This window comes from Sorex fumeus, unplaced genomic scaffold (genome assembly GCF_029834395.1).
Source record: "Sorex fumeus unplaced genomic scaffold, SorFum_2.1 ptg000043l, whole genome shotgun sequence".
In the NCBI taxonomy this organism is placed as follows: Eukaryota; Metazoa; Chordata; class Mammalia; order Eulipotyphla; family Soricidae; genus Sorex; species Sorex fumeus.
In genome coordinates this window covers 29,239,770-29,254,554 of record NW_026606100.1, presented here as the reverse complement: position 1 = coordinate 29,254,554, position 14,785 = coordinate 29,239,770, and the positions used below count along the sequence as shown (strand labels likewise).

Below are 14,785 nucleotides of genomic sequence, written 5' to 3'. Positions count from 1 at the left end.
CTGGGTCGGCTGCATGCTAGGCAAATGCCCTAACCACTATACTATTGCTCCAGCCCCAAGTAGTGATTTTTAAGAAGTAATTTTTTTCCTACCAAAAGGAAGTTTTCATTACTTAGTTCAGAGTCCAGCCTCCTCCCCCACTGACCTCAGCCCTGATCTCACCCAATTTCTCTTCTCTACTGCCTGCTTAGAGGTGATACATAATGTTAACATAGGATTTGGGTTTAGGGTCAGACCTGGCAGCACTTGGGGATCACTCCTGGTGGTACTTAGGAGATTATGCAATCCTGAGGATCAAACCTGGGTCTCCAGCATGCAAAGCCCCTTGAGCCACTGTCCTGGCCTCACTCGAGCTATGACATAATAGCATGGTTCAGATGGTGGCAACCTACCTGCAGACTATGGGAGCAACTGCGTCAGTGGCACCAGTCTAACTTTCTCAATGGAATACGATAGGAAATATGACTAAGTACAGCTACGAGTGTTTTCACTTACTTTAATTCTACATATAGGTATACTGTGTCATGATTTAAAACGCAGCCGTGTAGGTCATTGTTGAAATGCTTGAAAATTCATCATCTGTTTGTAATTTAAGAAACAAAACAAAGAGAAAAAACTGTTAGTTGCATATCGTTAACAACTTTTCCCAAATTTAGCAACTTGGCATTAAAAAAACAAATAAGCAAACAAAAAAACCCCACAGTGAACATAGGGCCAGACTAGAGATAGGACCACGGGTAAGGTGTTTGCTTCGCTTGTGGCTAACCCAAAATCGATTCATTGAGCCCTGCCAGGAGTGATACTTGATCTCCTGAGCTCAGGGGTAAGCCGTGAGCATAGCTGGGTGTGGATCCCCCACCCCCACCCCAGATAACAAGGTAAACATAAAAGATAGTAAAAAAAGGCAATGAGAAAGGATATTTTATCACTTCTCCACATATGAACGCAGGACAGGCAACAGCCACTTCCTGTCTGTGTGCTTCTGCCCCGGGTCTCCCATGAGCCCGGTCTACAGTGTCGCCCTGGGCTACTGCTGTCATCCTGGTCTCAAGGATCCACTTCTACAGAAATTCCAACTCTGTAGGCACAGCTCCTTGCCCAGCGGGCCGTGCCTTGGACTGTACTTGTGACAGGGCAGCTGGCACTGCCTTGAATGGGCTGGCCGTCAAGGAGAGAGAACCCCAGTGGATGACCAGCCATTGCTTCTGCTATGTTCTTTGGGTCTTACAGATGAGCTTGAACACAATGCGGAGAGCACGTCCAAGCCATTGCTATTCTTAGTTGTTTTATTTTGGAGGGGCTCCCAGGCAGTGCACAGGATGGACCCCACTGAAGGTTCTCAGCCACGGGCTGGCAGTTCGGTACCAGGCCTAAGGGCCTAACGGTGCGATGCTTCTCAGGGCCTGAGGTCCCAGGCATGTCTGGGGCACTCCAACAGTGCAGGGAGTTATTTTCCTTTCTTCCTCCTTCCTTCCTCGCATGCCCCTGGTAAAGACTGAGGGTTTTACACACATCTGACTGATGCTTGCTTTGTCCCCAACGGAAGTCACTTCCCTATCATACTCAAGTGTTGCAAATAGTGAAATTATAGTAGCACCAACAAGAAGGAACCAGAAGTTTACGAGTTTCCTTTTTTACTTGGACATCATGCATATTATTAAATTAGTTGCTTCTGTTTGCCTCCCCACGACCACCATCAATGAAAAATAAAGTACCAAGTTAGGATGGAGAGATGGCTTAAAGGATTCAGCACATGCTTTGCATGCAGGACACTTGGGTTTAATTCCCAGCACTGAATGGTCCCCCACGCTCCACTCGGAGCCACCCAAAACATAGAGCCAGGAGTAACCCTCAAGTACTGCCACGTGTTGCCCTAAAACAAAACAAAGCAAAATGCTATTTCATGTGACAAAATAAGAGAATTATTATAGATATACTATTTATGCTGATCTTGAGACAAAACCAGTGGTGCTCATGGGCTACTCCCAACGCAGTCCGCAGGTCACTTCAGCAGTGTGCCAAGGAGCATGAGGTGTTGGGACCAAGGATCAAATGTGGGGGGCTTGGGTTTGATCCCCAGCACCACAGGGGACCCTGAGCACCTCTGGGAGTAGCCTCTGAACACCACCCAGTGTGGTCCAAATCCCCTCCCAAAGGAAAAGGTAAAAGATATACACTCCAGTCCTTTAAGCGATCTCCCAGCCTATATGCATGTGTGTGTGTGTGTGTATAAATTTACATACATATATATCTGTATATAGATATATATGTTTAGGCCACATCCAGCTGTGCTCAGGTCTGACTCCTCTCTCTGCACACAGGGTTTACTCCTGGCAGTGCTTAGGAGACCATAAATGGTGCCTGGGATTGAACCTGAGTTGACTGCATGCAAGGCAAATGCCCTTGTACTAGCACTTTGGGCCCTCCTCTCGGTATTTTTAAGTTTTTACAATTTTCAGTGTAGTCCTATGTACATAATTATACATTATTTATATGCAGAAAAAATTAGAAACTTCTGCTCTAGAAGGATGGTGTCATCCCTGGGGAAATATTAAATATTTCTGGGGTTAGAGAGTGAGCGCCCTTACACGTTCTAGTCACAGACCTAAAGGAGAAAACTTGCAAAAGCCTTTCATCTGTCTGACTGAAGGATTGGGAGCTTTGTCTGTGAGTGTGTGTGTGTGTGTGTGTGTGTGTGTGTGTGTGTTGTTGAATATTAAACACATGGATGACATGGTTCTTTGTGTGTGTGTGTGTGTGTGTGTGTGTTTTGGGTCACACTCGGTGACGCACAGGGGTTACTCCTGGTTCTGCGCTCAGGAATTACTCCTGGCGGTGCTCAGGGGACCATATGAGATGTTGGGAATTAAATTTGGGTCGGCCGCCTGCAAGGCAAACGCCCTACCCTCTGCTATCGCTCCAGCCTCCATGACATGGTTCCTTAATTTTGTTTTTTTGTTTTATTTGGTTTGGTTTTGCTACTGTGTCTGGCATATCGAATACTCTCGGTAGCTTGCCGGGCTTTTATTTTTGTTTTTTGGAGCCGCACCAGTGATACTCAGGTGTTCCTTCTGGCGCTGCACTCAGGAATTACTCCTGGTGGTACTCGGGGGACAATAGGGGATGCCAGGGATCAACCCTGGATCTACCGTGTGCAAGGCAAGTGCCTTATCCACTGTACTACCTGACTCTTCTTAATTTTGTTTTAAGTAAGTAGTTTTTTTGAGTAATTTCATGGAAATTTCTTATTGTTTTGTGTTACCATTTCTTGTGTAGGATATAACTAATGTCAAGGCTTGGTTATAGGTCTTACATTTAGGCTACTGGGAAGAAAGTTACTAAAAACACTGTGTTTGTGTATGACTCCAAGGACCTGTGTTTCTTGATCATCGGGATGAGCTTGAGGGAACCTACAAGGTTTACTGCCAGAATCATGATGAGGCCATCTCACTGCTGGAGATCTATGAGAAGGACGAGAAGATCCAGAAACATCTTCAGGACACCTTGGTAGATCTTAAGTAAGAGATTTGAAACACTTCCATCAAAGTGATTTGGCCCTGCCTTTTAGAGGTCACTCTCTTACATGTGTCTAGACTTTATGTGCCATCTACCTCTCTTAAAAAATAAACATTAGAGCACCCTTTCCCCATTGTATAGCATGGAAATCCTAAGTGGCTTCCTGTTTTGGTACACTTGAATCTCTTCTCTCTAGAGTATTCAGTTACCATTTTCTAGTGAGTAGAAGCCAGGAAGGTAGTTTGGAGTAAATATACAAGAGCATAAGTAAATTATCCTTGTTTAATTATCCTTGACCTCTAGGGGTGATTCCCCAGTCATAGGAAGATGGGGGCATGAAGATTTATATCTAAGGGGACTGGAGCGATGATAGAGCTGGTAGGGTGCTTGCCTTGCAAGTGGCCAACCCGAATTCGATTCCCAGCATCCCATATGGTTCCCAAGCACTGCCAGGAGAAATTCCTGAGTACAGAGCCAGGAGTTATCCCCAAACATTGCCAGTATGGCCCCAAAACAAACAAACAAAAGATTATATCTAAGAATATCAAAGTGGAATTATGGATTTACCAATTTGGGGGGGTAGGAGGAGGGGTACACCCATTGATGCTTAGAGGTTACTCCTGGCTCTGCATTCAGGAATTACTCCTGGTGGTGCTCAAGGGACTATAGTGGATGCTGAGGATCAAACCTGGGTCTGCCATGTGCAAGGCAAACACTCTACCCACTGTATTATCACTTTGGCCCTACCAACATATTTTCTAATAGACTAACAAGGTATAACACTGTAGACATTTATAATTTTCCTTTATTGATGCAATTTTTTTTGTTGGCCCAACTAGTAAGCAGTAGTTGAACTCTTAGGATGTGACATGCATGTGAAACTCGGCCTTGCATTATCTCTAATCCGCTGTCTCTCTTTTTCATTCCCTGCCCAACAGGAACCTGTACACAGAATGGTAAGTTCTCTAGGTGCACAAGTTCTTTCCTATCTTCCTTTATAGGCAGAAACCTCTAAGCGTTCCTTCCTTGCTGTGTTCTTCTCCAAATTACATTTTTCATCTTTTTTTTTAATTGTCCTTATTCATTTTGGAGCCACATCTGGCCTTACTGGAGTGTTACTCCTGGCTTAGTGCTTAGAGGACCATGCAGCACTAAGGATGGAATCTGGAGCTCCCTCATGCAAAGGACCCTCCAGTTCCTCGTCCTGTTTTTATTTGTTGATTGGCTTCTGTCTTCTTCCTCCACCAGGAGAGGAATTTTTGTTACTGTTGTGTGCGTGTGCGTGTGTGTCAGTGTGTGTGTGTGCGTGCAATGCCCAGCAGTTACTCCTGACTCTGTACTCAGCAATGTTTCCTGGCATTGCTCCGGGGATCAAACCTAGGCTGGGCGTGTGCAAGGCAGATGCCGTACCTGCTGTACTGTCGCTCCAGCCCCAAATTGTGGTTGTTGTTACTAAATCTCCAGTGCCTAAAACAATACCTGTACTCATTAGTTGGTTTCTCAGGTTTGTTCTTTTGGGGTTATTTTTGAAGTACTGGGAAAACCCAGGGCCTCATACACGCAGAGCATGTGCTCAGCCCTTTGAGATATAAGAGAGAGACTTGAGATATGAGCATATTTCAGAATAATAAACCCCCATAGACCCCATGTCAGTGATAGATGATTTTAGTCATCTATCAACTGCTTCCTTCTCTTTCAGGGGATGCACAAACTATATCAACCTGGGCTCCTTCCTCATCAAACCAGTGCAGAGAGTCATGCGTTATCCGCTGCTGTTAATGGAGTTGCTGAATTCCACCCCAGAATCCCATCCCGACAAAGTGCCTTTAACCAGCGCAGTCCTCGCCGTCAAGGAGATCAACGTCAACATTAATGAGTACAAGCGTCGGAAGGATCTGGGTAAGAGAAGCATTCCTGCTGAGAGGGAGGTATGCCCTTAACAGAACTTTCCCAGTAGAGATGGACGAGGCAGATGACAGGTAATAGGAATGTGATGAAGTAATGGCAGAATTGGGGGGAAATGTCCTAAAATTTTTTTTTAATTGTGGGCCAGTGAGATATTGCAGTGGGTAAGGAGTTTTGGTTTTGTTTGTTTGTTTATTTTTACTGTATCGCCAGAATTTTCTATGGATTGGCCGTAGTGTCTAGCACAGGTTACCAGTCAAATCCTGTAGAGCATTTTGTGATGCGGGTCAATTGGAGATAGATATCTCATTTGGAGCAATAGCACAGCAGGTAGAGCGCTTGCCTTGCACGCAGCTGACCCAGGCTGACCCCATTCGATTCCTCTGCCCCTCTCGGAGAGCCCAGCAAGTTACTGAGAGTATCGCGCCCACACGGCAAAGCCTGGCAAGCTAACCATGACGTATTCAATATGCTAAAAACAGTAATAAGTCTCACAATGGAGACGTTACTGGTGCCCACTCGAGCAAATCCATGAACAAACGGGAGGGCAGTGCTATACAGTGCTATCTCATTTGTCCATGGGGCTATTTGAAGTGGTCTGATTAGACAAACATGACTTCTTTCTATGCTTTGTTGAAACGGAAAGTGAGACCCAGAGAAATTAAGTGTCTTAGCGTCACACATTGAGGAAACTCCCCTGTCCCGGGCCCTAGACCTTAGACTCTTGTTCTTCCATCACCATTCCTATCCTCCTTGCCCCTGGCCTCTTTCCTGTTTGCCTGTGCACTCTCTTGGTGTGCTTCCAGTGGGTCTCCAGATGTGCCTGGGACTACCATTTTTTCTCTCTTCAGTATAAAGTCATTGAAAATAAGCTGGAGCTGTTGTGTGATATTCGGTCAGTTGTGTGGTCTCTGGGCCAGAGAGCTGGTGCAGTGGGTAGGTGTTGCTATGCACATGGTCGACCTGGGTTCAGTCCTCAGCACCACATAGGGTCCACCAAGCCCCACCAGGGGTGAGCCCTAAGCACAACTAGGAGTAAACCCTGAGCACCACAGGGAGGTGTGTCTCAAAAACAACAGCAAAATAGAAAAAGGGAAGAAAAAAAAAAGATGTGTGGTCAAACCCTTCTCAAGCCATGTTTTTTTTTTCTCTTTCTTTTCCCTTCTTTTTGGGAGGGAGTGACACCCAGAGATGCTCAGGACTTATTTTTGGCTCTGAGCTCGGGGCTCGCTCCTGGTGGGACTTAAAGGACTATATGAGATGTTGGGGATCCAACCTGCATCAGCTGCTTGCAAGGGAAACACCCTACCCCCTGTACTATCACTTCAGTCCCTGGAAAACGCTTTTTTGTTGTTGTTGTTTGTTTGTTATTTGGGGACCACACCCTGGCAATGCTCAGGGGTGACTTTTGGCTCTGCACTCAGGAATTACTCCTGACTGAGCTTTAGAGACCATATAGGTTGCAGGGGATGGAACCAGATTAGTCCCATGCAAGGCAAGTGCCCTCCCCACTGCGCTGTCACTGTGGCCCTGGAAAATGCTTTCTAAGGTGCTGATTTGACTCCTTCTCTCCCCAGTCCTCAAGTACCGCAAGGGCGATGAAGACAGCCTCATGGAGAAGATCTCCAAACTGAACATCCATTCCATCATCAAGAAGTCCAACCGCGTGAGCAGCCACCTGAAGCACCTCACTGGCTTAGCCCCACAGGTGAGCTCCCCAGCCACTGAGCATCTTTGAAAGCCTTTTATGGCCCCTCAGGGCTATTTGTACAGAGGCAGCTGGCTCGATGTCGTTGGGCAAGATTCCATTCTCAGTACCACGCAGCTGTTTGCAGACCCCTGAAGCTACTACACTCTCTTTGTGTGCCTCTGGGAGCTGCTCCCAAGGGTACAAAGGCAAAGCTGCCAACTGGTCCTCGTTCAGTGCTTTCAGACTCCCTGAGAAACTCGCCGCCTGTCAGGGGAGAGGACAAAGTGAATGAGGATGGATTTCAGAGAGCACCTTAGTTCAGTAAACAAGCCCTCCAAGAAGTACTTAATCACTTAATCACTTAACTTCCTGTTAGTCGTCGATTTGCTCGAGCGGGCGCCAGTAACGTCTCCATTTGTCCCTGTCGCGTGCTAGTGTAGCCCAATGGCATCTGTTCGCTCCGGGAACATGAAGGGCCTCAAACCGATCTTTCATGATCTTGACGAAGAAGTCTGACCATCTGGAAGGTGGGCGGCCACGCGGTGTTTTGACATCCCGTGGAATCCAGTCGGTAACAGCTCTAGTCCAGCGGTCGTCTTTAAATCTCATTACATGACCAGCCCATCTGATTTTCGACACCTTGGCAAATGAGACAGCGTCCCTCATTGTTGATCGTCGACGGATGTCAGAACTCTGGATTCTTTCTCTCATTTGAGTGAAACGTGATATTCCAAGCATAGCTCTTTCTATTCTTCTTTGGGAGACCTGAATAGCGTTCTCATCTTGTTTGCGTAGGGCCCAGGTCTCTGAGGCATATGTTAATGCAGGAAGAACAGTGGAATCAAAGAGATGTGCCCGGAGCCGGAGGTTCTTCGTCCTCTTAGCTATTTCTTCGACGTTCTTGAAGGCGTTCCAAGCCGCTCTCTTCCTCCTGCGCAGCTCGGGTGCCAGGTCATTTATCATGTTGACCTATCGACCTAGGTACACATAGCTGTTGCATTCGGAGATGGTCATTCCATTGAGAGCGAATGGGGCGTCAGGAACAAGGCTGTTTCTCATAAACATTGTCTTCGTAAGATTCAGCTGTAGTCCTACCTTTCCACACTCACGGTCAAAGTCGGCCAGCATTTGTGCCACTTGGCTGATGTTTGGTGTTATTAAAACAATGTCATCAGCAAAGCGGAGGTGGTGTAGTTGCCGACCATCTATCTTCACTCCCATTCCTTCCCATTCCAGTCGTCGCATGATGTTCTCGAGGGTGGCACTGAAGAGTTTCGGTGAAATGGTATCACCCTGCCGCACCCCTCTCTTGACATCAACGATCACTTCTTTGTAGAATGGTGAGATCCTGGTAGTGAATCCGCAATACAGCTCACGGAGGATCCTGATGTATTGGGCTTGAATGCCCTGATTGGCTAGGGCTTCAATGACCGCTTCCGTCTCAACAGAATCAAAGGCCTTCTTTAAATCAATGAACGTTAAACAGAGCGGCATCTTGAACTCCCGAGAAACCTCAATGAGCTTGGTTATTGTGTGGATATGGTCGATGGTGCTGAATCCTTTGCGGAACCCTGCTTGCTCGCATGGTTGTCCTTCATCTAGTGTTCTGCCAATCCTATTTAGGATGACTCGAGTGAACAACTTGTAGATGACAGACAATAGGCAGATCGGGCAATAGTTGCCAATGTCACGGATGTCTCCCTTCTTGATAGAAGTCTAAGTACTTAATAGACTTCTATAAAAGAAGAGGGGGGGAAAAAGCCCTGGGTATAGTAAGATACCCAAAAAACAGTCACTGTGGGAGAGAATGATCATAATCATAATAATAATGGGACTTCACTTTCAGGTTTACTGACTCAATATTATCTCCATTCTGTTAAGTTTAAAGAGTGTCAGATATTGTATTTTTCAGTTGTAAAATCTATATTTCGTACTTTTAAAATAGAACTTATTTTGCTAATTCACAATAGTAGTTTATTATCAGCACACTTAACATTACACCATTTGCTCAATTCAATATTTGTCTCAAATCAGGGCTGATCTTTATTGATTTTTTTTTAAATCATGATTATATTGTTCCAATTCTTCTTTGTTAAATAACTTTGGACTGTATCTAGATGGGCTGGAGCGATAGCACAGTGGTAGGGCGTTTGCCTTGCAATCCACATGCCCAGCCGAGCCAGGTTCGATTCCTCCGCCCCTCTCGGAGAGCCCAGCAAGCTACCGAGAGTATCTCGCCCGCACGGCAAAGCCTGGCAAGCTACCCGTGATGTATTTGATATGCCAAACACAGTAACAACAAGTCTCACAATGGAGACGTTACTGGTGCCCACTCGAGCAAATCAATGAACAACAGGAGGACAGTGCTACCTTAGTTCAGTGCCCTCCATCACACACACACAGCTCTTGACAGTATCTACCCGATCCCAGTCGTAAACAATACCAGCTAGAAAGAGATCCAAAAACACGTACCTGCTAACTTCTGCCATTTGTTTTCTACACGCTGCAGCGTGTAAGCAGGAGTTCAGTTGATGTGAAGTTTCTTTTTTGGTTGTTTTGTTTTGGGCCACACCCGGCGGTGTGGTTACTCTTGCTTCTGAGCTCTGAGATCACTCCCGGTGGGGATCAGGGGACCATATGGGATGTCGGGGATCGAACCTGAGTCAGCTTCGTGTGAGGCAAGTGCTCTGCCCACTGAGCTATCGTCCCAGCCCCAGTGTGAGCTTTCTGTTGGTGAGAGATCTCACCTGAACCTCAGAGGGTGAGTTTAATCTAGGGAGGGGAGAAGGGGAGGGCACACCAGACCAAGTGAAGACTCTCAGGGGACTCTCAGACCATGATGCAGGCACTAGAAGCAGAAGAGGGTGGCCCAGGGCGAGGCTATTCCCAAGCAGATGAATCATGGTGTGCGTGTTAGAGGGCCCGCAGGCGCTGTGGAGATCAAGTAGTGTTGTGAAATTCGATTCAGGTACATTTTCATTCTGGGGTAGTTCACATGTCATCTAGGGATGTGAATTCATTTATTTTCTTTCACAGATTTCTCTCCTCTCTTTGGAGACAGCCACTTTCTCTCTCTCCACTTAATTCTCTTTCTTTTCAAAAAAAAATGTTATTATTTTAAATATTAAATTCAATCTGGTCTTGTTCAGGGAGACAGCAAAGGTTCAGCGTTTAAACAAAGACTGGAAAGAGAGCTCAGGGGTAAGGCACGTGCCTTGCCCACAGCAGACCCTAGTCCAATCCCAGACACTGTTTAGTTCCCCAAGCACCACAAAAAATAAATTCAGAACACAGCTGGGTGGGGCCCTAACCCCACCCCCTCAATTCTCCCTAAGAGGTTTTATAAAAATGTGTTTTTAAAGGAATGAGATAATAAGATGGCTGTCTACCGAATGTAACCTGCCCACCCGGCAGAGTCTGGCAAACTCCCCGTGGCGTACCCAATATGCCAAATACCAGTAACAATGATGGGTCTCATTCTCCTAACTCTGAAAGAGCCTTGAATATGGCACTTTTTAAAAAATCTCAGGGCTAGGACGAAGGAGACGTTACTGGGGCCTGCTCGAGGCAATCGACGAATGACGGGATGGTCGTGATTGTGATCGTGTTTTTAAAAAGACACTTTAGTGAATATGATGAGTTGAGGGTGAGTTCAAAGCCACTCACATCTCTTGTTTCTTTTGAATAGATAAAAGATGAAGTATTTGAAGAAACAGAAAAGAATTTCCGGATGCAAGAAAGACTGATCAAATCTTTCATCCGGGACCTCTCTCTCTACCTCCAGCATATCCGGGTGAGTGAACTCGGCTCTGGGTAGATCCTGTCCGTGGGATTCTGCCCACCCCTCTGCCCTCCAGCATGCTGTCTGGTGGACAGTGAAGAATCTGGACTCAAGACTATTGACATTCTTTTTTTTTTTTTTGCTTTTTGGGCCACACCCGGCTATGCACAGGGGTTACTCCTGGCTCTGAACTCAGGAATTACTCCTGGCGGTGCTCAGGGGACCATATGGGATGCTAGGAATCAAACCCGGGTTGACCGCATGCAGGGCAAGCGCCCTACCTGCTGTGCTATTGCTCCAGCCTCCTAGTGGCGTTCTTTTGATTGGAATTCCTCTAAATTATTTGAAAGCTAAATATCACTTAGAAAATTATTGCTATCTTGATTTTTTTTAATTTAATAAGAATATTATTTTTCTGGACTGGAGAGAAAGTACAGCAGGTAAGGCACTTATCTTGCATGTAGCTAACCTAGGTTTGATCCCCAGTACCGCATATGGTCCCAAGCCCCACCAAGAATGATTCCTGAATTCAGAGTCAAGAGTTAAGCCCCAGGCACAGCCAGGTGTGGCCCAAAAACCAAACAAAAAAAATTTCCTCTGGTGCTAGGGATTGAAGCTAAGATCTCAGACTGCTGAGCTGCATCCCCGACTTTTCACCCAAATAAATGAGGAATTTGGGGGGCTACATCCAGCAGTGCTTAGGGTTTATTCCTGACTTTGAGCTCGGGATCTCCCCTGGCAGACTTGGGGGGACCATATAGTATGTTGGGGATCAAACCCAGGTCTGCCTCATTAAGGGCAGCACCCTACCCGTTATACGATCACTCCAGCCCTTTTAACAGAATTACTAAACTTTTATATGTAACAGTATAAATTTGGCACTGTACCTTTGTGAGCCAATATCCATGTGTATCATAGTTTGTTCACTGAAGGGCTTGTTTCAGTTTCTCTCTGTCATCACACATTTAGCCCCTTTGTACTGTTTGCCCCACATTCAATATGCCAAACACAGTAACAAGTCTCATGATGGAGACGTTACTGGGACCCGCTTGAGCAAATCGATGAACAATGGGAGAACTGTGACCGTGACCGTACTGTTTGCCCATTCTCCTTCCTGCTGCCCTTGTTGGTGCTCTTGTTTTCATCTAACAATCTAAGAGTTTGTTTTGTTGTTTGTTTTTTTTTTTTAATCTTCCACATGGATGAGAAATCTTATTGGCATTTGTCTTTCTCCTTTGGATTTGCTTCACTTACTGTAATACCTTATGTGTTACATTTATTTATTTACTGATTTATCTACTTATTTATTTTGGTTTTCAGATCTCCACTGGTAGTGCCCGTGGTTCCTCCTGGTACAATGTTGGGAGGTCATTCCAGGCAGTACTGAGAAACTTTTGGGTGCAGGAAATCAAATCAGAGACTCTCAGATATGCCTCAACCCTTTGAGCGTCTCTCTGACCTCTGCTGTTTTCTTTTTTGTTTATTTATTTATTTATTTGCCTTTTGGATCACACCAGGCAATGCTCAGAGGTCATTCCTGGCTTTGCATTAAGGAATCACTCCTGGCAGTACTCAGGGGACCATATGGGATACTGGGATTGTACCCGGGTCAACTGTGTGCAAGGCAAACGCCCTCCCCACTATGCTATTGCTCTGGTCCTTGCTGTGTTCATTTTTTTAAATGGTATAGATTATTCCTCCTCTGCACTGAATCTTCATCACTTTCCTTCCCACCTCCTTTAAAAAATAGATTGACTTCTATTTCTTTTTAATTTTTGTTTTTTGGGGGGGCACACCCAGCAGTGCTCAGGGCTTATTCCTGACTCTGCACTCAAGGATCATTCCTGGTGGGTTTGGGGGACCACATGGGGTGCCAGAAATCGAAGCCAGGTCAGCTACATGCAAGGCATGCCCATTGTACTATCTCTTCGGCCCCTAGACTGGCTTCTTTTTTTTTTTTTTTTAATTTTTATTAGTGAAACACCATGAGGTACAGTTGTAGACTCACAAATTTTTGTGCTTGGGTTTCAGTTATACAATGATCAAGTTCCCATCCCTCCACCAGTGCCCATTTTCTACCACCACAGGTCCCAGTAGCGCTCCCACCCCCTGTCCCCCCATCCCACCCTGCCTCTGTGGCAGGGCATTCCCTTTTGTTCCCTCTCTCCTTTTGGGTGTTGTGGTTTGTAAAAGAGGCATTGAGTGGCAATCATGTTTGGTCTATAGTCTATAGACTGACTTCTGTTTCTTAAGAAACATTATTTAAGAATTATCTGCCACACTTCATTTTATTAAAATCATTTTGAAGTAATAGTAAGACAATAGTTCCTATGGAGGTATGATTTCTAATATTAAAATTCATTTATCTCTGTGGCCCAATGGCTGAGCACATGCTTTGCATGTAGGAGGCCCGTGTCCAACCTTCGGTAACACGTGGTGCCCTGAGCACTACCGGGAGTGATCCGTGAGCTTGTCTCCATAGCAACGGGTGATGGCATTTTGAGGTAGGGCAGACGTTACAGACCAGATGTTGGACAGGCAGGTCAGAGGTGGTTCTGAGTGCTAACAATGGAACATAAGAAAGACAATCTTGAACAGTTCATCACAGACAGAAAAGGAAAGCCCTACCTTTTAGGAAAATTAGGTGGATCAACTAAGAGCCACTAGTAATATAAGCCAAGGTTATTGACCATATATAATTTGATGTCTCATTGACTTATGGGCTCATGTTTTGGGGAATCTCACAGCATTTCTTTTAAAAGACGATACAAAGATATTATAGTTTATATTTGTGCTCTCAGTTGAATGCAATTAGGGAGATTCTCCAGTTCCTCCTTCCAACAGCTTTATCTCTGTGTACAGAGAGAGGAATGATGGGCAAGAGTTCTATAAACACTGTAGAATTACACACCAATTTTTGAGGTCCGAGACACTGATGTTTGGAATAGGGATTTCATTTACCCTTGAAATAGCTTAATGAAAGCTTGAGTACATTTAGATGATACGGGAGTTAATAAAAATAATAGGCATGGCCAAGGACTTAAGCTAAAGAAGGAGAAAGCCAAAGAAAACTAGCCTGGGATTAAAGGCTACCACGTTTATTTATTCAGCAAATGAGAATGGAGACAGGGAAAAGAAAAACAGACAAAACCCCCTCGCTGGGGGCCGGGGGACAGGTTGGGAGACACAGTCCATCAATTCATCTTGTAGATGGTGATGTTTGCTGGGACCTAGCAGAGTAGCCAGAAGTAAGATGGGTACGGGAGGGAGCAGTATTGAGCTCATCCTTTGAGAAGGTGAGAGCAAAGGCCAAGACTCAAAAGATGACCTTTTTTTTTTTTTTTTTGCTTAAATTCTGCAGGAATTTCCTATTTGTTACTTCTTGGTGAATTAAGAACATCACGTATTAGCCATAGCTCATGTGCTAAAGGGAGTACCAGGAAGTGGCTCAATGGTGGAGCACTTGCCTTAGAAGAGTGAGGCTCTGGGTTTCATCTCTGTCAGGGAAGGAGGAGAGGGATCCTTTAAGGATATAGGAAAGTGCTGGGGCCAGAGTGATAGTACAGCGGAGAGGGTGATTGCCTTGCATACGCTGCCAACCCAGGTTCAATCCCCAGCATCCCTTATGGTCCCTCGAGCACTGCCAGGAGTCATTCCTGAGCCAGGAGTAACCCCTGAGCATCACTGGGTGTGGCACAAAAAGAAAAAAGAAAAGGACATAAAAAAGTGCTAGAGAGATGGTAAACACCCTCACCAGTTTCTCCATGATCAGTAATCTCTGTGCCCCACAGACCACACTTGGTGAGCGTCCAGTGTTTTTGTGTCAAAGCTAAACAGTGCACCAGAGAGAAGGTGTTTCATTCTGGAGCCCCTGTCCCACGCCCCACGGGGTG

General features: G+C 45.6%; 1 protein-coding gene across 2 annotated transcripts in view; it reads left to right on the top strand.

The window, feature by feature from the left end:
• Window positions 1–14,785, top strand: part of DNMBP (dynamin binding protein) — a 93,737-nt gene that overhangs the window by 62,038 nt on the left and 16,914 nt on the right. For both annotated transcript variants that reach the window (XM_056120846.1, XM_056120847.1), the window contains 5 exons: window positions 3,371–3,518; window positions 4,455–4,472; window positions 5,216–5,415; window positions 6,999–7,129; window positions 10,800–10,904. In XM_056120846.1, coding sequence (XP_055976821.1) covers window positions 3,371–3,518; window positions 4,455–4,472; window positions 5,216–5,415; window positions 6,999–7,129; window positions 10,800–10,904 — 602 coding nt within the window. The remainder of the gene's footprint in view (window positions 1–3,370; window positions 3,519–4,454; window positions 4,473–5,215; window positions 5,416–6,998; window positions 7,130–10,799; window positions 10,905–14,785) is intronic.